General features: G+C 42.1%; 1 protein-coding gene across 3 annotated transcripts in view; it reads left to right on the forward strand.

The window, feature by feature from the left end:
* The window catches only part of LOC122993548 (tetratricopeptide repeat protein 28-like), a 168,814-nt gene that overhangs the window by 87,054 nt on the left and 54,619 nt on the right, over positions 1-27,141 (forward strand). For all 3 annotated transcript variants that reach the window (XM_044367814.1, XM_044367824.1, XM_044367833.1), the window contains 3 exons: positions 12,317-12,464; positions 19,023-19,295; positions 20,784-20,914. In XM_044367814.1, the coding sequence (XP_044223749.1) occupies positions 12,317-12,464; positions 19,023-19,295; positions 20,784-20,914 (552 nt within the window). The remainder of the gene's footprint in view (positions 1-12,316; positions 12,465-19,022; positions 19,296-20,783; positions 20,915-27,141) is intronic.

Here is a 27,141-nt window from a genome sequence, read left to right on the forward strand (position 1 = left end):
TGTAGAGCTGCAGGTCCGGACAATGTGCTAATTTGAATTTGCAGGTTTCCTGATGTTCATTTGCAAAGTGGTGTTGCGGAGCTGCACCTTGCTCCGGGTAATCATTAGCACAAGAGGAGGATTTAGTATTCTGCTCAGCTGAGGCACTGACATAGAGGGGTCCCTGGCTTCTGTTTCTATTAGTGTCCAGGCCTGCGGCTACACAGCCAACACTTCAATGAGAGCTTTCTCAAAGCATGGCCATTTCTCTGCTGCAGCTGCTGCCCTTCTAACTCGCTAGCTTAGGGATAGAAATATGACACTAGAGAACACCCGTAGTATTCTCATGCCCCACCCCTGTGTCTTTTCTTCTCTACTCCACTCACGATTTCACATCCAATTTTCCCATCGCCCAGTGATGCCCATTCCCCTAAGACCCCCAGCTACTGTGGGATCACTGGACTCCCCTGTGAGTGAGTGTGTGTGTGTGTGTTTGTGTGTGTGTGTGTACTCTGTTATTGATCAGGGTTGTGTCTTTGTGGCTCTGGGCTCCTGCTGCTGTTATCACTGCAGTGTGGAGGGTTGGGAGGAGGGAGTGTGGTTCACAGGACTGAGACCTCCAGGGTGGTGTGTGTGTGTGTGTGTGTGTGAGAGAGAGATCTAATGGGACTTACACTAGGCACAGCATGTTGTCAGTTTGAGGTTTTTCTCTTAGCTCTTATATTTGCAACAATTTAAACAATTAAACTAAACATAATTACAGTTTATTTGGTCTGACAGCTAGATAACTGTCCAGCAGGAGAAAGGTAACAAGAGAATATATTAGACATAAACAATGAAATGTACACAGGATTTCTAAAATCATCCTAATCACAAGTAGGAGAAGGGTGTCTAATGTGATAAAAACAAGACCAGTTTTAGATTCGTCTTTCAATTAAAAACTGTTTGTATTAGCAATTAAAATATGATTGACGCGAAATTGGTTTTAAGTGCATTTCTAAAACATTCCAGTTTTCTGTTCAGGGTGAAAATAAGTGATTTGGGAGAGAAAGAGAGACTGGCCATGGTGAGGGAATGTTATTTCATTCATTTTAAGGAGGAGTTGTAGTTACCTGCAGCAGAGGACGCAACTCCTGCTTTTCACTTAGAACAAAGTGAAGGTGAAAGAAGGAGAATTCTTCCTTATTTTCCCCCATTTCTACCTCCTTTATCCACGGTTTCCCCTTACTTTAGTTCTCTGCTCAGTGGGTGTGGATAGGACTCTTATGATGGATTGCGCTACTGGTCCTCTTGAGTGCATGCATGTGAATAAGTGGGTGCAGTGTGCGCATGTTCCTCCCTTCCCTCCCTCTTTACTCCATCTGCCTCTTTTTTTTCCCCTTTTTCCCAAAGTTCTCCTTGCCTTCCCAGTCTATCCTTTTCTCTCACTTCAGCTATTTCAGACATATGTGCAGAAATGTATGCTGGGACACGCGTATGTACTTATATTCACATATGGTTACACACACAGACACGCTGACACACTCAGCAGAACTGCGTAGCACTCAAGGCACCATTCCTTCGTGGCCACTGTGATTAATTACTTTTAACAAAGCAAACAGAGTCTTGCTTGTCCGGATCAATCTTTTCCCCTGTCTTGGTGCAAGCTGCTGTCACCAGTAATTGCCAAACTCTGTGTAGTATGAAATGAGGGCCACTTTCACCTCTCCGTGGTCCTAAGCTAACCATATCCTCAATTTTCTATGCTTGTGCTCTTACTCTCTTGGCTCCCATGTCCCTCTTCCCATGTCTCTCTACTCTTTTTCCTTGTAAAGCAACACCATTTATGGGAGATGCAGTGAGTTTTTCAATATAGCTGTGAGATGGGTTGTCATGTCATCCTAGGGTGACCATATTTTTAAACCCCCAAATCGGGGGTTTGGAAATCAGGGATTTGACCCTCAAGTGTACCGCACATTCATGCACATGCACATGTATGCGCTTATTCACACACCATAGATGTATTTCAGCGCTTATCAACCTACCGAGCACACCCTTCAACACCATGGACAGCACCTCAACAGATGAAAAAATTATGTTTTGTCTCCCAGAATTCACCAAGGTATTTGTCAATGTGCACAAGCGTAGGCTGCCGGCTAAATGGCCAACTGTAACACATTTTCTGCCAGCTTTTTAAAAAAATTATTATTTTTTTAAGCAAATCAAGGTACAAATCTCTTTGTGGCCTATAAATAACTTTATAAGCTACAACATAAAACTAACTTTAACTTACATTTTCACAACGCTATGCCACAAGCTGGTCGTGAGTTCAAAAAGAGCTAAACATCAAAACATTAAATCACAATTGCACCTCATTAATAACAAAAACCGAGAGAGAGCCTTTAAAGAAAGTTACCTTTAAAAAGACTGCCAAGTACTTTACGCTTTGCAGTCTTTCTTCATAGTTGGAGTTTCTTTTCTGGAGCTCTCAGGGAAACTGAAGCCTATGTTTGATCGTCTTAATGTGATCTTTCATATTGGTGTTTCCACCGTGCGTGACTGAAAATGTACTCTTGCAGTGCGTGCAGAATGCAGCATTCTCGTGGCTGGTAACTTTATGAATGAAGTAAGCCTCCTGGAGCTCTTTAGAAAAGACCGACTCTTTCTTCAGTGTGATAGCTAACAGTTAGCATACTGACAGGTTCTGTCAGAAAGAGCCGCAAGCGTCATAGGCTAGCAACAGCCTTGACAACTACACATTGATTGATTGACAGACAAATCTGTTGAATTCAGACGTGTGGTGTATTGTTAGGTTAGGTTAGGTAATAGCACTGAAAACAAGTACAATATTTTAATATATTTTAATTGTGGTGAAAACCGAGACAATTTGGTAGTGAATGTTGAAAACTGGGATATTTTAGTGCTTTACAAATATTTGTTGGGACTCGGGACACCCAGGTTGAAACCTGGACCATCCTGGACAACCTGGGACGTCCGGTCACCGTATGTCATCCCCTTTAACTAGTTTTTCGTAGCTGCCATATGCTTTTAGAGGAGCACATACAAAACACAATCATCATGCTTCTTGCCATCCATGCATACTAATTGGCATCGCTCTGCCAAGCTGATCAAACACCATTAATCTATTTGTAGTATATATTTGTTTCTAAATGAGGAAATTAATACATTCTGCTACAACAGCCAGCTGGGTGCGGTGAGCCCCATTGATTGTTGGCACCCACAGTATGACTCATAGCTCTGAGCAAGTGTTTTTATTTGGTTTGTTGTGTGTGTGTGCATGCGTGTTTTCTGGCGGTGGATTACTTTTATGTTGAGACCAGTTGCCAGAGGAGTTTCAATTAACATATTTAGTTTTTTTTTTAGTCGCCACCCCTGTGAGGACTGACCTCATCTAAACCGTCCACAGGTGGTAAGGAAACCTGTTCACTTCATCTTATTACCGGACAGGCCATCGAATCACGCAGCATGCATAGAGATAGATATCAAAGCCAGGGAAATACAGCTAACGTGATTAGCAGGCGGACACAATTAATGATGCATGGTGATGGCCAAAGAACGCTGAGGGAACTTGCTGTTTAATGAGCTAACAGAGACTGTGCAGATGTGTTACAGGACCACTCGGTGTTATCAGAGGCAGACACCTCCTTTCAGTAGAACTCTGCCAATTAGCCCTATTATGGCAGCTGACTATCAGAATTTCAGTCTAAAATAGTGAGTACTCGTTGCCAAAATGTGCATTACTAGCATTGTGCTTGTTAAAATGTGCAGTACTGTGCATGTTTTTTTTCCTCTGTGGGTGTGACATATCTCCTGTGAAAATGGAAGTACTGTTCGGCTTAACTACATCTGGGATTGACTGATAATTCTCAATAGGGAAGCAGCTCTGAGAACTAGTCTCCTCATTAATAATGAAAAATCCACACTGGTCCACCCATAATCTCACTTTTTTTTTTTTTTTAGCTTCTGATATTTTCCCCGGCCTGGCAATGTGCTGGAGCATGTCATATATATGATAAGTAGAGGAGCCTGTCCGCGTGGGACTCATCACACACTTAAATTGGTGCAGTATGAAGTTCATATTGCAGCGTGGCCGAGGGGGGAATTAGCGAGTCTATATATAAACCCCCGTCACATGTGTTGTGAATTAAAGTGCATTTATCTGGTAATCGCTTGGGAGATCTCCGCGCGCACAAGCATGGCAAAGCAGTGGCACTGCATCCACAGCAGCCCAGTATACTGATGCCGCTTGGTGCACTGGAAGATGGGAAGGAGAAACAGGTCATACACAATAAAGAGCTCTGATAGCCTGGATGGCAGTAGACATATACAGTCCACAAGGAAGGAATAACAAGAGGCATCGCTGTGTCTCCTTCATGTGCTAACCTTTATCTCTCTCTCTCACCCTCTTCCTCTTTCTTTCCACCTCCTCCTTGTTTTAAGTATATGTCTAACCCTTTGGGCTCCATCACCATTGTCTTTCCTCACCCTGCCCTCTCCTCTCTCCAGTCCTCTCAGCCTCTCAGCGCCTTATCTGTGATTCAGCTTGCCTTTACTCAATCATGTATGACTCCTTACTAGCAGAATCAAAAGCAGCGGGGCTCATGCCATGCTTTTCATTAGAGCTCTCCATAAAGGCTGACTGTGAATCTTTTGAAGTATTGCAGGGCAGCTCTGGAGAAGCCACACTGTCAAGCAGCCTGTGCTGCTGACTCTTGTTTGATGAAGCAACTTCCCACTAAAGCAAGAGCAACCTAATGAACCCAACACAAGTGCTGACACTGACAAGGAGCTGTGTCTACTGTGTGAGGGGGGTAATGACTTGGTGGACTTAACTCAGCAAGCAATGATAACCAACCCCAAAAAACATCTCAGGCTCAGAAATGCTTCTTTCACTTTCGCAGCTGATTTTTCACACCTCAGAAAACTCCAGTTTGAACGGCTTTCATTTTGCACAGGCTAAATGGTTTGTGAATAGGATGCTGCATTTTGCACCACATCAGCCTTTGTCTCCCACTGGAAATCCAACACATCAGTCGAGATAGCAGCAGAATGTGAGAGACGTGAAGCTCGGAGTGTCATGCTTTGAAGAGGTGTTGAGAGAAGGTCAGTTGGACATGACTGCCCATCCTAATGGCTAATGGAGATGCCTGGTTTCCCATGTTGAGAACATGTGTCTCTCAGCTAGTGTTTACTAAGAGGAGGGTATTTTTCAGCCATGCTTGAGTTGACTGTCAAAGCCAATTAAGGGAGTACAAATGAAGATGGAGGATGTGATGCCTCGGGCCAGGAGAGTACAGCACCGGGGCCAAGTAGCCTCTTCTGTCGCCATTGTGGGGCTAAACACATCAGGGTAACATATGGTCAGGGCTGTTTATTCAATTTACATTGGCTATAAATAATCAGAACCTAAATTTATCTATTTTAAAAAGTGGGTTTTTGTCCTTGTGAAAGCTTATTTGTCACACTTTTAAATATAATAATTTAATAGATGTTCTGTTGTGACAATAAATACGTGAAAGATTCAGTAGAAGAGCACATTCTGTAAAATGTAAGCCTGGTAGGTGCTTTCTAATAAAGCCTTTTATGGCCACCTTTGGGTGTTGGGATGGAAAGCACTTCTGCAGCCTAGGGTTTGCTCTCTTTTTCAGGTTCACCATCTGGCCCTGATTGATTAAAGCTCCTTTAAGTAATTAATGCCTACTTTAATTGAGAGTCAGCCCCTGTGGCTGTGGGGTTCGTGCGCAATGCTTAGGCAGAGCAGAGCCAAGGATCTAGTTGAGAGGGGCACGGAAATCTGTTTAGCACCCTGACCCTCTCAGCCTCACATCTCAAGACTCTTAAGATGCTAATAAGAATGCAAGTATGCTAGCTGCATCCATGTGACAAATCGGGCTATAAATCATAGCGGTAGAGTGTGACATGGTTTTTCTAACATTGGAATTCACATGCTTGGAATGAGCCAGAGGCATATTGCCATTATATCTGCTGGTTTATCTCTTTTCCATTGGTCTATTTCCTTTGTGAAACCATCAGTTATGGTGGACATGCACGTAGCGGAAAGAAAATTGAATTCCTTCTGCCAAACAGTGTATTGTGACAGCATGCCACTGCACGACCCCACAGCTTGCCACTATTGTGCTGTTTCATCCTTTTTTGTGATAAATGAGCAATATTAGTTTTTCCCTTCTGTTTCACTTTGACTGTCACAATGGATGTGCACCAAATGACACTTCCACCATCACAAGACTTGACCTTCTTTATTGAAGGTTCTCTTTGTCTTTTGATAATTGTTTTGAGAAAACGTGAAACCATCCCCCAGCCAGATAATGCAAGACACAGTGAATACAGAGTGCTCAGCATTGATTCCACATACCTGACTATGACCTTTTCCAATCTGAAGTCCTGCGCTGGCTGCTAGTTTGATGTGAGCCAGCTAATCGATGCCTTGTAGCCGTGAGAGAGTACTACAATGTGTCTCACACTGAAGCCTCTACTTAGGTCTTATTGTTGCCACTCACTGAATAATGAAACATTTACCCTTTAATTGCTGGCTCTACAAAGAATGATCAGTTTAGTTTGCTCTCATTAAAGCCATCTAATCTAATGGGCTAATTAAGGGCTTTGGATGGAACAGCAATCACCAGAGTCTACAACGCCCTTAGGGAGGAATACATCAATGGATCATAAATATTTTACTGCGTCTACCTACATGCAGATTGTAAGGTGCCTCAATTTGACTTGCATAAGTGCTTAACATGCACCTTTGATGTGGCTTATGTTGTTAACATAAAATCACTGTAGACTTGAGAAGGGTTGTTCTACAAAAGCCTCCCAAGTCAGCCTATACAGCAAAACAAAAATCTTGCAAAAAAAGCAACATTTTTCATTGATTAGATGGATTAGTACAGAAATCTTTCACTCAGTGTGAGGAAAAGTGAGTTAGACACTGTTTTTTTTTCCTCATTGACACAACACATACACACTGAGAGATATACACACACTTGATCGATGTATGTCAGGGGTTTTTGCCGGTTTAGGGTTTGGTATTATTAGATTGGGGAGATAGTAATAGACAGACAGCTGTGTCATGATGCTACCCCTGTGACCTCAGGGCCAGAGGTGTATGTTTGGCCCGAGGCAAAGGGTGTAATGCCCCCTACGCCACCCCTGTGAGGACCGACCTCAGACCTCTTCAGTCCTGGGGGAGAGAGATCAGTACCTGGAGGGAGACACAGGGAGATGGATAGAAACTCATGGATTTGGCCTCAGAAATAGATTTAATTAAGCGCAGGTTCCATTGTGCTGTTCTGTGGCTTTCAGCTTGTCAAGCTGAAGGGCAGGAGGCCCAAAGCAGCAATCATTCGATTTCACTTTTTTTTTTTTTTTTTCTCCCAACTAATTTGTCATGGCCGACAGTTATCCCTGGATATTAAATTAAGCAGTTGACATTTTGTGTACCCTGTGAATCGACTGTGTCACCTTGAAAGTGTAGTGGCAGAGATGTGCAAAGAATGGCGGAGGCACATGTCTGAAACCCTGGTCGACAAATGACATTTTTAGGTCACATTGGAAACCAGGCAACGACACCTATCGTTAAAGAGCCAAGAAACTGAGTGAAGAAAGGCAGCGATCCCTTTGTTCCTGTCACACCATTAGTGTTAATCTGATCCCAGCATCCTGGCCTGTGTGGAAAGCTGATTTCAAGTAATACATGTTTGTTGGAGACAGATGGGTGGTTTTCTTGAGGAGTTATTGATGTATTTTTCTTCAGTTTGTATTTGTGTGTGTGTATGCAGTGTATTTGCGGCCTGCTGTCCCTATTTGATGGTCTGATTTGGGTTCCATTATGGTACCAGCAGGGTTTCTGTTCAGAGTCGTCGCATTGGCACCAACTGCCCTGTGGGTGATCAGAAAACCATCTGCAGCAGGCGTATCCTAAACACACTACAGCAGTGAAGGGTGTGGCACGGTCTGAACGGAGCTTACGCAGCTTCTATTGATTTCCACATTTGAGAGCATCTCTATTATTGCTGATCACCGATCAGGGCACAGCAAGCCACACAAGGCCTTAGGCTACTGGAGCACAGCTGGAGCAGTCGGTTCAATGACAGGCTGCCTATTGTGGGTGAGGAGTTATGCTGTTTGTTTAGAGAGACATCATTGTGGTTGAGATTTTACAACTCTTTATGTGTGGCAGAAAACAGCTTCGACTGTCGGGCGGGTTTCCAGCACCAGTGCCCTTGATACAAAGCTTGTACAAATTACCTTTGCAATTTGATTTCTTGCTGAATATGACAGATTCAAGATAGGGTAAATGCGTAGATTTGGCATCCAGTAAGAATTTTGTCTTGCAAACACTATATACATCACCAGTTAAAAGTTTGGACACACCTTCCCATTCACTTCAATGAGAAAGTGTATCCAAACGTTTGACCAGTACTGTACGTCTCATAGAGCAACCTGGGAAAATGAACTTACATGTCGGATACATGTTGGCTCTTCAAAATATGTAATGACCTGTTGACGGCTGTGGAAGATATTACGTTCTTGTCTGCATCCATCCTATTTTATAGATAATAGACTTCAATCATTTGTGTCAAGCAGGAGCCTGAGTGTATACGTACAGTATACTTGTAATATGCCAAATCATGCCCGTGTTGCTCATTGTTCTTATCCAGTTGGTGTAACAGCACAGCTAGTAGAAATACATATTTTATAGGATTGTGTTTGAGTGTCTTGAAAAAGGATAGACAAGTGCAAACACAGACATGCTCCCTCAGGCTGAGGACACCCCTGGAGTTACAGTGTACTGAAGAGGAGCCTAAGAAAGGGGCAAGGACATATGCTGAGGCATTAATCTGCTAATAGAAAAGAAGCATCTAACAGCTGGTCTTGCGCCAAACTCCCAATCTTAATCTTGTCAACTTTCTGTTCAGCTGCTCTGACTGTGGGCTTTATTGTGAACAACAGAGCTGTCACTGAAAGAAAATTGTCCATGTTTCATTGTAAGTGTCTTGTTAGTGAGAAAGAGAGCGTATGCGACTGTGGTGTGCATGAGCTCGTTTGTGCATATGTGCGCGGAGAATGTCGGTTCCCTACAGTGTGTAGCACAGTGTACCAGAGTGAATAACTTTTTTTTTTTTTGCATCATTTCCCTCTTCCTCCTAAGCATAAAAACATGAATATTTAAAACTACATCAAACAAGCATTCATGAAATATTAAAATGTTCGAGAAACAAGAAAAGCTTTTATCCTCTCTTTTATTCGTAGGTCTTCTCTAGCCTCTCTCTTTCACCCTCTCTCTCTCGCTCACACGCACACTCATAAACACACATGTACTGAGACACATGCGCATTAGCGCTCCCAGAATTTACCCACGGGTAAGAACGACAAACCTTCCCACTCGATCCACTCTTCTGAAGCATCAGCACATTGCTGCATTAAATAGGGGAGGCAAAGATGCAGGAAGGTTCAATAATTTACCCCGTATTGAATTTCAGGCGAAACACATTATTAGAAGTCTTGGTTTGTGGATGTCATGTTGTACAAGATGCTTAACAAACGCGTCCCAATTCAGCAGGCCCTGTGTTCTTTGAGAACTTCGCCTTCAGAGGAGTCATTCTCTAATACACATCCTGTCTGAGGAGATGTTTTTGGCTGAAAGAATAAGCACTGAATTGTACCATTCAGTGTCTGTAATGGTGTATGTTGACAGGGCAAAGTTAATCTGTGCAGCCCTCCCTTACCCTCCATCTCTCTCTCTCTCTCTCTCTCAGTTTCTCTCTCTGTCTGGCTAAGAGCTAAAGGCTGTGCTAATCACTGTAGCAGCAGCTCTAAGCAGATGCTGCTGTGTTTTTAGAAAAGATCCTGTTAAGCGTGAATTAAAAAAATGTTGTGTAGGGGTAAAATCTTGCCCTCCCCTCTACCAAAATGCTTAATTAAAATAGCATCGCCAACCTGTTGGTGTTATTTCTGCAGCTTTGTCCTCTTGTGTTCCTCTGCGCTCTCTCTTAAATGCACCAGTTTCAGTTTGTCTTGAGCCTCTCATCAGTATCACTGTCAGTATTGCCCTGAATTAGTATTCAGCTACTGTAATGTAAAATAAAGTGTGTTCTGTTTTATGAGCAGCACCGGTTGAATTAACTTGTTGGATTATGCAAAGGCTGAGGTTATATTGTGTGTGTGTGTCTTGCCACATGATATGTTTTGAAGGCAGGGGGAGATTAATGGAAGAAAAAAAATCCTATAAGGCTGTACGGCACATTGATTCTGTCATTTTTTGCCGTGGCTCTTTCGTTTATGCATTTATTCCTGTGCCTGTGTTTGCAGTATTTTAATGCACTCTCCGAAGAGTCTTGTCTTTCAACTGCATGTAGGACAGGATCGGGTAAAATAAAAGGATTAAAGAAGATGCCAATTTATGTTTGAAGCAAGCCTTATTTTATTCATCTTCTTTCTTGTCCTCTTTCTGTGGTCATTTCAGTCAGGGCACGCTTCTTGAGAGAATAAAAAAAGATCTCCGGGAGAGCAGTCATATTGTAGGCTAAATCTAATCAGAGGGAGAAGTGCTTTTAAATGTCTTTTGTTCCCTCGGGCGAAACGTATGTGGGCCTCTCCGCTCTCGCCAGTTCGTCCTGCCCAAACTCCACCGCTAGATGCAATTAATATTGAGCGGATACCCTGGCCTGCACTCCCCCTCATATAATAACAGTGTTAGAACAAAGGTTAATGCTTCGAATCTAATCTCTGTCCTCGTCATTTTCAATGGAGTTGCGATGCAAGCGGAGGGAGGTAGCAATGTTGAGGGGGGGCAGCAGGTCTGGAGAGAGATTGGTAGTCAGTGGGGGGCTCGGACGGAAGCAAAATTAATTACTGGTCTCTATAAATTCGATGTCATGTCTCATTTTCCCTAATCCTCCCTGCCTTTCTCACTTCCAAGCGGTGCTAACAGAGAAGCTTGGGAAGACTAATGAAAAGGCCTCTTAGATGCTAATGGCAAATTAGCCCTCGTGTCACTTTTGGAAGCTGTGAGCGGAGTGACTGCCTACTCAGTGAGGAGGTGGCCAGACGGCAGCCTAGACTGCCGCTGCCCCACAAGCAAGCACAAACATACATAAACACCAGTAAAGCAAAGGATAGGACTCTTAACATGACAGATAGTTTAAATTTTAGACAAAGTCTGTTGTTTCTTTGCTTTACACAGTGCTTATCCCTCATTTTACGCCATGCTTTGCTGCTGTAATTGTGTGTTTCTGATACACAAGCCTAGATATGACTATTCTGAGAGACAGTTTGCTGGCTCTTGGGGGGATTTAGTGGTTTGGCGAGTAAATAATGAGCTGGATCTAGTTCCATCTCTCTTTGCTGCTGTTGTTAGACTGGACCGGAGTCAGGTTTAACAACTCACTAGGATTAAAGTCTGATCAGGCATGAGACACAAACATACTGAGTCACAAACTTGCCTGAATAAAACATCTTTTTTCTCTGGTGATTCCAAACAGACTAAAAAAAAAAAACACTTATTGATGGAGCTTTGGATCCCAGGGACAGCGTCTGTTTTAGTTTTCAATCTGCAGAATGTTCCAAAACATTTGAGACTCTCATAGAAAGATACGGTATGACAGCAGTCACATGCAGTTTATGTTTCAGTGGGGCTGAATTATTATTCTCTCAACAATGTGACTTTCTCAGCTCTGTGAAAAAAAATGACTAGATGACAAATGGATTAATTTTTGACTGCTTGAAGATCCATTCGCATATCCAGAACATGACACAAGTGCACATTTGATGTAAAATTATGGCAAAAACAGACTCCAGCCAGTTGTGTTATTATTTACAACAGCCGTCTGAAAAAGGGAATGCACAATCTTAAGTATTTATGGGTGTTTTTTTTTATTATTGAGCTACAGACCAACTCCAGTAGCTCTCTACTCCTTTTTTTTCATTCTCCTTTTTCTCTGTCTTTACTTTTTTCTCCAACACAGCCAAAGAGAAATCCCAATGCTCTACTTGTGTGCAGTTCATTCCCACAGCAAACAGAAGAAAAAAATATTGAAAATAAAAAACAATAGTTGCTCCTGAGAAGGCAGGCAGCCAGAGTGTAACATGTGCATTTATGTAAAACTTATAATCCAATTAACAAGTACAAAAAACCCAGTGATCACTCTATTATGGGAATACAAAGGAGAGAGGTGCCATGTTCTGAAAACTGCTCATGTGGAAAAAATGCAAATGGCGTGAAATGAGTGTGTCTGGTAATGTGTTTGTAGAAAACCCCATGCTGTGGCACTAGTCTGGAGCCCTGATGACTCTGTCTCTTACCTCTCTCCCTCTACAGGCATACTTCCGACAGGGTGTTGCCCTTCAGTACCTTGGTCGCCATGCCGACGCACTGGCCGCCTTCGCCTCCGGGCTGGCCCAAGACCCCAAGAGCCTACAGCTACTGGTGGGGATGGTAGAAGCCGCCATGAAGTCACCTTTACGAGGTAAGAATTTTAGCTCAGCTACACCAAATGTTTCTGTTCTCACTCTCAAAAAAGGGATATTATAGTACGTTATTTTTCTATGAATAACAGTTGTACTGTGATGTGAGGAAAATTAAACAAAACTAAACAGTCGCGTTAAGAAAAAATGTCCATAGGTGCAACCGGCAGACTGCAGGTGGAAGTTCCGCCACGGACTCAAAACGAACCCGGTGTACCAGCTTAAAATGTTGTGCTGCAACAAGTTCAAGTACGCAAAGTTACATCCGCTGTCATGAGAGCAACATGACAGCTACATTAGCTAAAGGAGACAAGAAATGTTCTGGCAATGGCTGAGGGACCCAACGTTGAAGCGTTGTATCCACCAAAATGCTTTAAATTGTCAGTGTGGGAATATTTTGGATACATAAAGAATAGCCAGGGGTTTGTTCAAGAAGACGGAAACTTGCCAAAGAAAAGTCGCTGCTAAAGGATGCAACACCTCGAACTTAACGCAACATCTTCGAGTTCATCGTCCTACTATACATGCTCAAGTGAAGGTAATACACTAAGTTAAAAAATCATTACTTTAGTGGCAAGTTACTTAGTGAAACATCAGGATGGTGGGAAATCAAATGCTAAAGTGTCACTTACAATCAACCAAGTAGCAGTGAGTTGAGAGTTGGGCTCTCAGTGCAACGTAAACCAACGGCAACAAAGCAGGAAAAGGAGCATTGCACCGTTTATAAATTAACGACATGTAATCCCCTCTAGCGCTTCAGTGTGACCTTTTACATCCTGTTGCTTCCTCCCATCTGTGTTGAGTAAACACTAGGTATGGTAGGTTAATATGCTTGGTGAAAAAGACTTAACATTAGGATCTTGTCGACTTCAGGCACTATACCATGGGATCTAATTAATTCCATTTCAGTGATTAATCACACCTGACAAGAGATGTTCTCAATTTCTTTATTTAATTTTTACTAAAACTGCCAAAAAAAAATCCCAAACCCCTCAAAAAAACAATAATAGACAGGATTTTCTCAGGCCACATTAGATTAATTATTAAAATATATTATTAAAAATGAATTAAAACATAGGCATGGATGACAGTTGATAATAAAGCACTTTAATTTATTACCTGCATTAGTAATATTTTCCCCTAGGGGATCAATTAAGTTCATCTTAATCTTATATTAATAATAATAATTAAAATTACTATATTTTAAATATTTGAAATCAACTTAAATCATTACTGCAATGTCCAGTCAAAGTTCATCTCGGCATGGATTATTTATTTTCATTTTTCTTATTCACTTTTAGCCTGAGACTGCCTCTGGTGCTGCTGCACTTCAACCCGCTGTTGCAATATCCTTGGTGAAGTGTGTGTCTTAGGCTCTGCTTCAAAATAAAACATGCTCATGTGATTTCATCCATTCGTAGTATTGTGAAATAAATAATCGTGAAACCATGATTTTTCCTCAGACTATTAGCGTACCATCAAAATCTATAATCGTTGCATCCCTAGTCTGAGTGTCACTGTCTGTCTGCTTCATCATCTCCACATGCTCTGTCCTACAGCTGCCTAAAAGCTCTCTGAGATAATCCTCACACTCTGTCAGTCAATAAGCGTGTTGGGGTGACTTTACCTGTCAGTTTTTCCCCCCTTCTTCAGGCAGGCCATCTCTCTATCTGTCCCTCTCTCTGTCTTTGTGACTGACTGTTGGTGTCAAGTGCTTACCTCCGGACTCTGTGGCCTGATGCCTGCAGCTTCAGCATATCTTATTGTCAGTCAGGCTGATCACACACACAGATAGCCCGTTATCTTAATGAGCATCCAACACTAATGCCATTGTCTGTGTCTGCCCCTGAGTAAGCCTTTTTCCTAAAGCTGAGTGGATTTATAAGCAGCGTATTCAAACCAAGATTGTAACTAAAATGTGTGTTTTCTGTTTTGCATTATTATCAGTTATATCAGCCGACTGCAGTGACCTTATTGTCCATGAGTAATCAGTGCAGGCCAGCCTAATGAACCTCAAAACAACCCTGGCAGCAATTTTACTTCAAATGACCACTGCAGGGGATTTAATATGCCTCAGATCTGTATGGCACTGGCTGCCAACATAGACTGAGTCATCCTGCGGTCTTGCTTGGTCATCACCTCTTTTCCAAACTGTGCTGAAAACAGTGCATGTGAACAAATGTGGCCTTGTTTAATAATCCAGAATTTACTGAACTGTACAATGAGATCAGCGGCTCTGAATGGCTTTGTTCAGTGAGGAATCAGTTTTTCTTTGATTGAATACACTGCTCCTCTGAATATTCGTGTGCAAATGCAGAAGAAAAAAAAAATTGCAAAGAGAATAAAGAATGGAGAGCCCATCTGAACGAAATTGAGTATATAAGCCCGTCACTGGAACCAAAACAAGAAAAGGGTTTGGGTGTGAGCCCAGACTCGAGCACCATGGACCAGAATGGGTCCTCTCAATAGGGGAAGACCAACATTTAGCCCAAGCCATTTAATCTCTTAATTGTTTACCCTATTTCCCACAGTGCCAGGCAACCGGCAGAGGACCTAATCCAAGGTGTGTTGAGGAGAGGTAGCTAGGTCAAAGGATTAAGAGCAATGATCCTCTCAGAGGGGCTCCTGGCACAGGGGGACGATAATCAATGTTACGCCAGCAAACAGGGAGGATAATCAGTGTTACTCAGCCAAAGTCCCCTGATAAGTGAAAGGTAGGCGAGCGATGCTTTCTCTCCTTGAAGGCAGTAGAGCACCACGTTCTTGCCGGCCCTGTTTATTGGCCACATAGCACACACCACTCCCAGCGTTTAGCTGGTTGATTAACTCACCCACCAATTTAATTTGAGTCGACAACGCCAAAGCTTTCGCCACATTTACTCCCAACACCTTGAACAAGTGGTTTCACTTCAAACCATAAATGCGCCTTGTGAAGTGTATACACATTAGGCTATGATACTCGACTGGGTTTCCGCCTCCTTGTTTTGGTTTGTAACAACATTGTAATTACACAATAAAATTGTAATCCATTTGTAATTACACTTAAATCCCTTATAGCGTTTCTGTAAACACTACATTGGTTCCCCTCCGAGTGTAAACTCAATGTGGCTGCCATGTTGCCAAGAGAGAGATGATTTGATCTAACTGTGATTGCAGTGTTTGTTTTATCTTAGTCATTTATCTTACCATAGACATCTCGACACACTGTGATGTTTTCAGTCCTCCCAAACCACCTTTATGTTTATTTTTTTTGCCACAGAGCAAAGAGATCTAGCATGGACTAGAGAGAAAAGTATCAAGGCATATGTCTTCAAGGACACAGTGTTTAATGAATTCATCAAAGCTTGCTTCCTTTCCCCAGCACATTGAATATCATATGTATAATTCCCCATTTTTTAATGTGTCATATACAATTCAACCTGCTCTCTTTGACACACACACACACTCCTCCATGTGACTCATAATGTATTTCCCACAACAACGGGCTCTAAAACAAGTGGATACTAGAGTAGTCTCACCTCGGACTCTTTACTGTTTGCCACTTTTGATCATCCTGGCAGAAATTTTAACTCCAAAAGCAGCATTGTCCGTCGGTATCATTGAACGAGCTGTGGGAATCAGCCTCCCACAGTTTTATATATTGGAAGCTGTGTTTAAGTATGTACGTAATCACATGGGTAATATCCTTACTATTCACTCTGCTCCAGTTCTGTCTCTCATTCAGCTGCTCGGGGCCAGAGAGAGTGCAAAGGGTCCATTAGCCATTAATTATTGGATTGTTTTCCACAGATGCTAACTAAAAAGGGCTTTTTCACTTGAAGATCCCTCCCGATAAACCACTGAAGGAATGGTTTCACACCATGGCAGCTATTGACCCAGGCTGGATCATTAAAATAAAAGAATTAAAAAAGATTGTCCTTTAACTGGAGGCTCTGGACCCAGTGTTCATTAGCATCTGTCCTGCTGAGGTGCCTTTGAGCAACTTTCCTTTGATTTTTAAACACTTCGAGCAACTGAGCGGTTGCTTGGTAACTTGCTTTGACATTTGATCTATATAGAGAATTTTTCAATAGAGATCACTAATGTATCAAATTATTACTGAAAGGATACGGATGATTATATACTATACTTTTCTTACTGTCAACAAATTTAATGAAAAGACTGAATGAGTAACCAAAGTCTGATACAACTGTAGACACATTGTTGACCAAGAACTATTAAAATTCATCAGTTAGCCACACCATTGCAATGGGTGACACTGTACTTTGAGTCAATCTCCATCCTGCTGCTTTAAGTACTCATTAGTGCACCAAATCAATGGCTGAAAAAACTGTTTGACCCAAACCCATTACACTGCAGTGCCCAGCTGTTTGGAAATATTATTCAGCCTTTTTAAAAATTGTGATCCTTTTTAAACATTTATATTTTCAGTAGGAACAAATGAGCTTGAAGCTGAGTGCCACATACTGGCAGGGGAAGTCGGAAAGTATTGAGAGGCAGATTAATATATTGTTGGTTTTGGTATTTTTATGGGATTTGTTGACAATACAAATATAGAATATTACCAACTGTCTCCTTTGAGTAAAGGTTGTATAGAATATTTTCTTATCTCGTCATAACCACACATGGTACATGATCACGTGGAATTCGTCTGGTAACAGCATTTTGTAATGTAATTGGATACAATGACATTGTATGGTAGTAGTAGCTTTAAACATTGGACTAAAATATATTTAAAACCCAATATGTGCGGGTTCAAAAGTGTGTTTTTTACCAGTCCAACTGATAATATATCTTGGGGATAGAGTGAGTTATATTTACATTACAGGAAAGGCAGAATGACCCTTTGGTACATGGGAGATATGTATTTCTAAAGTCAAGGATGCTTTCATTAAAGTAAAGTGTGGCCTTGGCTGCAAAGCAACGTTTAAAAGGCTTCTCATACAAGACAAAAGAAAGAAGGAGGCGAAATGACTTTCTGTTATCTGTGCATGTCAATGAGGTAGAGGTTGTAATTCTTGCTTCATATCTTGATACAAAGCCCAGTAAACACTTGAGCTTTACCATTTGACATTGTGCGTGCGTGCCCATGTGCGTGCGTGAAACAACACTCTCGGATGTTGTCATAACTATTTGTTTGTGAATGCAGCAGCCATGACACCTTTAAAAAAAAAAAAAAAAAAAAAAGGATTCTCTCAGTGTTTGATTTATGACTCAGCTCTCAGTGTCACTCTGAAGGCAATTACAAGCTATGAATGGATATTATATGCACGCACTGTCTCTGTAAGCACGACATTCTGCCAAGTGCTGCAACAGAAGCGATGCTCTTGAAAGAGCATCATCAGTTATGCTTTTGAGTGCTTGTGTGGGGATGCATCCCATATTGTGTGTGTGTGTGTGTGTGTGTGAGTGTGTGTGTGTGTCTCTAGGTGAATCAGCATCTGTGTGGATTTCCAAGAACTACTGAGTGTGTTCAGAGTGTTTTCAGATATTGTGACAGTGTACTTGTTGTGCCTAAATATTTGTCTAAACATATGAAAGTTACAGTTTATGAAAGGGTGGTGATGAAATATAGACTACACATGCAGTCATATATAGCCAGTTTGTGCAGGAACAGTAACGCCATGCAGTCTTCTGTAAAGCGCTTTGACCTAATTAGTAGCAACTCGGCTCAAAATATGTGCAAATACACTACAGGGCCATGAGAATTAAGAATTCCCCAGATATACTCCTATACATGAATACAAATACACACTGACACGCACAAATACATCAATAGACACAAAGACACTCGCACACACTTGGGCGTGCCTCCCTCGTCCATCCCCCCCCCCCCCCCCCCCCCCCCCCCCCTCCCACCATCCTGCTGTTCGATGCTGGTGTCTGCCAGAGGGCTTTGTAATCTGGAGAGGCTGTGGATCCCGAATCCCGTGCGGCCCACCATTGATTTATGTCATTGTGTGCATTTTCAGCCTCTTCAAAGGTCACCTTGTGTGTCTCCTTTGCTCTGCATTCCTCTGCTGCTGCTACTGTTGTGCATTAGCTGCATTAGTTTCCCCATCACTCTTTTAAACTCTATCTCAAAACCCACTCAGCCCTCTCTATTTTCTCAAACAACCGTATCGACTGACACGAACAGAAGAAGGCAGAAGTATAATTTCGCCGTGTGGTTTGTAAAGACCAGTTGCCCACAATGGTCTAAACTTGTGCCATTTTTATGCAGCGCTGTTGGAAATTGCCTGAGATTATCCCAGTCAGAGTGAAGGGAGCAGAAAATGGCTCATATGTTGAGTTATTGTCAAATTGTCAGTGAAAGCCGTCACTCAGCCAAGCTACAGGCTATGCTTATCCAGGCAGACAAAACATAACTATTACTGGAGAAAAGTGGAATCTGAATTCAGACAGCAGTCACGTTTGTCAGGGTGGGTAAACGCGTAGTACAGTTAACCACATTCAACGTCAGATATTGTTGTCAGTCACCATGTCAGCACAAGGTTATATTTTGACGTATTTTTTAGTCTGCCTCTAATCTCTGTCTTACTCATGTGCCTCCTTCACAGAGTCTTTAGAGCCCACCTATCAACAGCTGCAAAAGATGAAGCTGGACAAAAGTCCCTTTGTGGTGGTGTCTGTGATTGGCCAGGAGCTGCTGACAGCCAGCCACCACACAGCCTCTGTTGTGGTACTAGAAGCAGCTTTGAAGATCGGCACATGCAGCCTCAAGCTACGCGGCTCCGTCTTCTCGGCCCTCAGCAGCGCCCACTGGTCCCTGGGCAACACCGAGAAGAGCACCGGCTACATGCAGCAAGACTTGGAGGTGGCCAAGACCTTAGGTAAGAGGTCTGGACTGTGGAAGAGTGAATTATAATATAGAATACAGCTTCACTCAATTATCAACACACAGAACACCGTGTCCCAGAGCCTAAGGTGACATCTTGAAGTTGCTTGTTTTGTATTGTTTATCAATACACATGCACATATATTTAGCCATGCTAGTGATGTAGCTTGAATGATGGGAATATCTCATGGTCTGTCCACCACTTTGGTCCAGGCTGAAATATATATAATATAACTTTTGGATGCATTGCCAGGAAAATTTGTTCAGATGTTCATATGCTCATACAGTAGGATGAATCCTACTGACTTTTATGATCCCCTGACTTTTTATTTAGCGCCACTTTGAGGTTAACATTTGTGGTTTTGAGTTAAATGTCTTGACAGCTGTCGGATAGATTGCCATGAAATTTGACATGAACAACATTTTGATAACTTTGGTGTGATCCCAACTTTTTGAGATCACACCATCATCAGGTCAAAGAAATTTATTTGTCCAAAACTTTGTTTTATGAGCAAATGCTTACAAAACTAATGACATTTCCATCAGTCTCAGCTGTACTTTGTGTTTGATGCTAAAACATGCTAAAACTGTACACTAAGATGGTGAACATGGTAAAAAAAAAAAAGAAAAACCTTGCTAAACATCAGCATGTTAGCATTGGCAATACTGATGTTAGCACAGCCTGATAGAGCCATTAGTATGGCTGGAGACTCTCACACTTGTATTGTTCTTGTATATCTTGATTAAAGTGAGATACCAGTAGATTTGTTGTAATATAACCTTGCAGTGAAGGGAAAAAATGTTTAACTGGGACAGATTATTTTGTCCCTTTGGGTTTTTTGACATTTGAAAATCTTATATCACACTTCAAGGTAGTTTAAATCTGTGACACATTGACTAATTCAATCGTTTGCTCCAAAATTGATGCTACTTACTTACTTACTGTAAGTACAGATACACTGTGTGAGTGTTAATAAAAGAGGAGGAGAGAAGGTTTAAAAAAAAAAGACAGTATTGGAAGAAAAAAAAAACCAGAGTGGCACGGACTGGCTCCACTCTTCTCACCCCCACACAGTTTGACACATGACTGGGCAGAGCAGCTGGAGATAAGGAGCCATGGTTCTCAGGTGGAGCGCAAGCAGAGACTCGCGCTTAACTTTGGCCCTGTCTGTGGGGCCTCTCTGTCAGGCAGAAATAATAAGGCTTTCCCCTCTCACCCTCTGGAGCATTGAGATCAACACTACCAGCTGTCAGGGGCGCCGCTCTACTGTGGAGAACTTACAATGGCCACTTTCCCTTTTAAGGGTGCAGTGGCATGTCAGTAACATAGATGTGGTTCATCACATCGCTGTTCAACAGTGGCGGTGGGATGATGTGAAATAAACACTAGTTGCTTTGTAACCACATAGGCTCCACTGTAAATATTTTTTTTCTTTTTCTTTTTATTTCACTTGTAATCATTTTTTGGTGTTTTCCTCTCCAGGTGACCAAACAGGGGAATGCCGTGCTCATGGAAATTTAGGCTCGGCATTCTTCTCCAAGGGAAACTACCGTGAAGCATTGACCAACCATCGCAACCAGCTGGTTCTGGCCATGAAACTTAAGGACAGAGAGGTAAGAAGCGCACACATAGTGGTGTTTGAAGGTGGTTACTGCAGTTTTGAAATGAATAGAGCAGCCTAACTGTCATTGCGGAGGACAATGAATCGAGGTTACCAAGTTTTTTTTCCTGAGTCTCTTATCAGGTTGTAGGTGTGGGATAGTGCTGTGCCTAGCATTCCTCTGTTCTAGCTGTTTAGAGGGTATCTGAAGGGGGAGTCTGAAGGACGCAGAGATGCTGCTGCTCTTTGTCTATTTAAAAAACTGGGTGTCAAGTTGGTGTGGAGAACAAATCAAGGTGGGGGAGGAGAGAGAGAGTGAGGCAGTTGAAGGAAAGGCCAATTGGATAGCCTTAGCAGCTGGTTCCCCTTATTATCAATGCAAACCATTTATGCAGATATTATGCAGATGTTTATCTGGTTCATGTAGCAGTAAGTCTGGGACTTTGTAACATATGCCTGTTTTGGACTGTAATTTACACAGATTAAGTTGTTGGAATATGGGGCAGAGAGAGAAAAGGAGAGTGGGAGGGGAAAGAAGAACATGAATGAGAGGGAGGGAAATGAGCTGGACAGACCGATCCACTTTTCTTTACCGTTCTGTGCCCTCTTTCTCCCTTTCATTCTGTCTCCCACTTTCCTCTCTCTCTCTGCACGACCTCTGTGGTCATTGTTGGTGGGTGACAGGTGCTTGTTCCAACACAATTCCCGTCACACGAGGAGAAGAATGGCCTCCGTTTCCCCTTCATTCCTTATCCTCCCCACCAGACCGGCAGGCCTGCTTGTTTGTGTTCCCTGATATCAGGAGACATTTAAACAGTCCAGTCGAATGCAGCACAAAGCACCAGGATGAAACTAACGGTTGAAAAATGAGGCCAGAGTTCCCCTTGACATCTCACCCTCCCACAGTCTGAGGATATGTGCAGAGCAGAAGTATGATTATGAGTCTACAGACACCACTGCCAAAAACCTCTGTCATGTAATGAGGTTAGAGAGAGGAATGGGTGAGAGACATAGAGAACACATGCAAGGTCCTTAGTGTCTGCTGTGAGGGTTTGACTGCACTGCTCATGGTTGGCTGTAGCAGTATTTGTCCTGCCAAATGCCTGATTCAGTCCTTTAACTTGTTTGTATGTGTGTGCAAGTCTGTATATGTCCACCACTGTAGCCAATACACACACTAATGGTATTTAAAGACCTAGCAGTATAGTATCAGTGTATCAGTATCAAGTTGCTATAATCCATAGAATAACATATTTTCAGCCACTGAGGCCAGTACTGCTCACATGTTGCTTCTTGGAGGAAGAAAATACCCAAAGTGCACCTCCATGCATATATATAAATGGCAAACGTACCATTCATAAGTGCCAGCATGTCCTGGGGGCCTGCTGCAGGTCATTGAACACCACTGATAGTTGCATCATATACAAAATGTCGCCGATTGGCCCTGCACAACCCACCCTACTGCTCCCCCCCCTCTCCTCTTATTCCTCTGAAGGCCCCCTAATCAGAGTCATATGTGTGTCACACCACCTGGTCTCCCTCAGAACACACTGGAGCCTGGCGGATAGCTCATTACGGCTAGCCCTGTGTTTTTGTTTCTGATGTGGACTTTTTATCTGGCCTTTTTGAAGCTGAGGTCACTTCCTAGAGGCCGGGTACAGGATGTTGTTTCTGATTGGATTTCCAGCGTAGGTTTCTAGGAGTGTGGAGAAGACAGAGACTTCAAGAAAAGATGTGGCAACGATTCCAATCCTCAGTGATAGAGGAATATGTGCCATATGTGAATTGAAACAACTTTAATTAGAGTGCATTCTAGTTACTGAGATTTTCCCTGTCGAGTCTTTAATGAAATCACATACATAGTGAGATATTTGATGTGATTAAAGGACCTGGTGGACCATGTGGCTTTGATATGACATGGGATGTGGGTTTTGATTCTGTTGCGCTTCAGGTTTTGATCGTGTGGGTAGAAAGCTTTCAAGATGATAACAGACACATTTAAATGAGCTCTATGAACGTGTTACAGTTAATGTGTGTGTGTGTGTAAGCAACCCTAGTCAGCCTTTTCATTGTCTGGCATTGGATAATTTTGCTACCTTTAAAGGAAAATTCGGTTCATTCCAACTCTTTTTTTTTGTCGTTTTGGCCATCATTCCTATCGGATATAATAAGATTGAACTCATCAAGTTAATTGCTGTCATCTGGGCATGCAGTGATATCACTAAAAAGAGAGGCAAATAGCACAAGTAACACAAATCCCCACATCAGACAAATGTACTTGGAAGAGAAAATGAAGGTGAGCAGTGAAATTACCCAAACTGTCTGTTGTAAACATCTATCACAGCTGACAGACTGACTTCCTGGTTTAACTTTGACTTACGGTTCTTACTATAGTTACACGTACACACACTTTTTCCTGTGCAATGTGGGAGTATCACTGACATTTCAGACGCTCATTTTCAGTTTTACATCCAAATAAAGTATCTCAAACTAAAGATAATATGGCTAAACTGTTGGCTTGTTTACAACCTGTCTGATTGTCCTGCTGCTCGTGTTTCTTCCCATGTAGGACTTTGTTGTAACCTTGTCACCGTCTTCCCAGATCTCACCAATTACTTGAGTAAAGCATTGTCATAACCAATTGAAATAATGACTAAAACGCAGAAATGAGATCCAGTTGTGATAAACTGGAATGATTATTTAAGGCAGTGGTTCCCAAAGTGGGTGCTGCAGCACCCTGGGGTGCCGCAAGGTTAATTATCATTGTTCATCTGTTGTGCGTTTAAAATAACGTTTCACCACATTAAAAAAATTTGCGACATTTACATTAATGACGTGTTATGTTACGTTTTTGAACATAACAAAAGAAAATAAATTAGCAATAAATATCGAAATCACCTTATTAAAAACTCGCAGCTGTAGTCGCAGCTGACAACTCACGGTTGCGGGTTGTCATAGTAACACAACACTCCCAAGCTTTCCAGCTCAGAATTTTGCAGGAGCTCAGTAGTCAGAAAAAAAGTGAGCATCACAACAGCGATATCAAGATTCGAGACGGTACACAGAGCTCAAAGAAACGCTGAAACAGCTCAGCTCTCAACACAGAAATGACTGAATCTGAGCCGAGAACTACTACAAAACTACTCGACTAACGGCTTAACGGACAGGTTTTGGCTGCTTGTGGAATAAGGATATCCATCATTGTCTGTGGGCAGTCACTGTGGTGTTACATGTTCCCAAATTCATATTTGTGTGGCTCTCTCATCGCAGGTAAACAAGAAATCAGACATCCTGTCAGTGGAGTCAGACATGTAGGTTGTTCTCTTTCCACATCAACAGGTCACATTAAAACACTCAAAACCTTTTTATAGATGTTGTTTATTTGTTTTTCCATGTACATCTTAAATATAAGTTCATTTTAATTGAAGACAATGAAAGAAATACGTTTAACAATGTATTTAACAATTATTCATTGTTTAGTTTTAGCAAAATTATTTATCTGTTAATCTGCATCTGTTGGCTTTTATTCTGAGTGATTGAGAATGAGCCTATATTATTTAACTTCATATTGATATAATATAATATAATATAATATTATATTATATTATATTATATTATATTATATTATATTATATTATATTATATTATATTATATTATATTATATTATATTATATTATATTATATTATATTATATTATATTATATTATATTATATTATATTATAAAAACTAATAACCTTCTATGTACATATAGGTGTGAGTTATATTGGGGTTTGGGTGCCATGAAGGGATGCTGTGGTCTAAAAAAGTTTGGAAAGCACTGATTTAAGGAACTGTCATCTAATTCTTTAAAGGTAGTGATACAATACACTGTTTCCAGTGGGCAACATTTACTTTAGTGTGTCTGCTAATACTGATACTGATACCAAAACTAATACTAGCGGTTGTTAAACTCAAAGCTCTGGTTTACAAAAAGACTTCAGCTACTAGTCTCTTCTACATGGTGCACAGTGGCTTGTGTGTGATGAAGAACCAGAGAGAGACAAAAGACAGAGATCCCAGATGAGTGTTCTCCATAAATCAAGAGGCAGTACAGTACCTGGATCATGTTATATCAGTAAAGGAGCCATGCATGGGATTTCCTTTCATCTGCTAATAACTAAGGGGAAGAAAAAATCTCTGTTGTGACTATCCAAAACAGAGCAGCAAAAAAAAGCAGGCCTATAGTGCTGGCCCCTTGCCTGTGACGGACCAGTGGACTCTGTGACACTAATAGATCGTCATGAATCAGACCAGGAGACTCATCTATAAAGATGGAGAACTGAAAAAAAAGCAAACAAAACGGGAAAGAAAGCTGAGCTGGGAAAAAGCTCAAAGAGTGAGTGCTCTGTCATCCGCGACTGGGAGCTGCGGTCCAAACCAGTGAGGTCATAGGCTAGCATGAAGTTAGTGTTTTTCTTTAACTCACTGCCTTTTGGAAATATCCTTAGCAGATTTTCAGCTGTCATATATACTGCAGATAGAACATAAACACACTCCCTAGTCTTTCTAGCTGTGTGTGTCTATTCCAACTTTTGTTTTTGTCCCAGTTTCCACACCTGGCTTTATCCAAGGCCTGCCATTAACCATCTTTAACAAAGGCCTTCTCTGTCATTCTGAAACAAAGCTGTTAAACTAGGTCTTTCCTCTCCAAACTCCCTTTCCCGTCCCCTCTGTTTGTCTGTGACGTTTTCGTCTTAAATAGTAGGTTTAACTAGAAGGAGGTAACCCCTAATTTGGGGTGTGAGTATTTAGGAGAAACTGAGGCGGGTTGGCAGTGGTGCAGTCTGTAATTATGTCTTGTGTGATGTTAAAATGAGTCTCCGCTGCCGACTCCCCCAACCCCAAGTTGAAATGGAAATCACGATCAGGGAAAAGTATAAAAGATACAAACAATGTTTTTTTCCGTAGGCTCTGCAGCTCCTCTCTGTCTCCTACCGCCACTCTATTTTTTAGCTCTGGCTTTGTTTATCTATGCTCTCTTTCCCTCTCGCTCCATCTGCCGAAAGGAATTTACTCAAACTTTGCCCCTCACTCTGAAAGTGACACGGACTATTTCATCATGGGTGTTTATCTTGCTGCTAGGTTGGGGCTATATGGATCCTGCTGGACCCTAGCTAGTTTAATGAGGCTGAGGGCTGAGAGATGAGCCACTAAATAAGGGGTGAGGAAGAGGGCTAAGTGTGGGTGTTCCTCTTGTCAGGGTCAGGGTTTGTCAGTGTTTGTCAGCACTCTCGCAGAGGAGGGGATCATTAAGGAGTCATTAGGGTATGGACATGTGCCTCCGCAGCCTTTCTTGGGGCCCACACTAATAGAGGATGGCAGAGGGGGGGGGACTTGGCACCCCTGTCTCTTTTCTTCAGCCTCTACTGCTTGGCTGATTAAGAGGGAGGATTTTGGGATGATTAGAGGGGCTAATTTAGCTGAAATTCTGGGTGGGGGCAGGAAAACGGCATCCGACTTAATAAAAGGCAACGCTTCTCTTGTTCGCTGTGCACACCTCTTAGGGAGAGGTAGTCTGTGAGTGCACTCAGCTGTTGATATTAGTTTTCTAGTAAAACCACTATGAACAGTACTACCACATACAGAAGTACCTGCTTCCTTGCCTCATGTTGTGCTAGACTGAGGCACAGAGCTAGCCGTGGTGCAGCAGCTCTAACAGCATGTCCAGCCCGCTGTGCCATAATGACACACAGGCTCTCCTCGGCCCAGTGGTTTAGAACCACTCTACAGCAGCTCGCTTAGCCATGAATCATGAGAGATGGACGGCAGGCTTCAGCCAATGGGCCATGACCAGAACTGGGAAACAAGGATTTGTGTGTTTCTGAGTGTGTGTGCGTGTGCGTGTGTGTGTGTGTGTTTATTAATTGAAGCACACATCTGTGTTCCTGTATTCCAATGTCATGTGAATGTGTCATGTGCTATACATGTGTATGTTTGTCTTGCAACACTTCAGTGTGTTTGCAAAGACATTTAAGCACATTTATTTTAAGAACGTATAATTAAAATGTACGTGTGTGAAATTATATATATGTAAGTTTGTTTGAAATGCCTTTGAGATTTATTGCTCTTGATTCGACTGCTGCATCACATACACATCATTTTTAGAAATCAGCAGATGAGCTTATGCATGCGTGCGTGCGTGCGTGTGTGTGTGTGTTAGTGAGAGAGCATGTGCGAATGTCTAACTGACGCCTGTGGC

The sequence above is a fragment of the Thunnus albacares genome, chromosome 2 (assembly GCF_914725855.1).
Source record: "Thunnus albacares chromosome 2, fThuAlb1.1, whole genome shotgun sequence".
NCBI lineage: Eukaryota > Metazoa > Chordata > Actinopteri > Scombriformes > Scombridae > Thunnus > Thunnus albacares.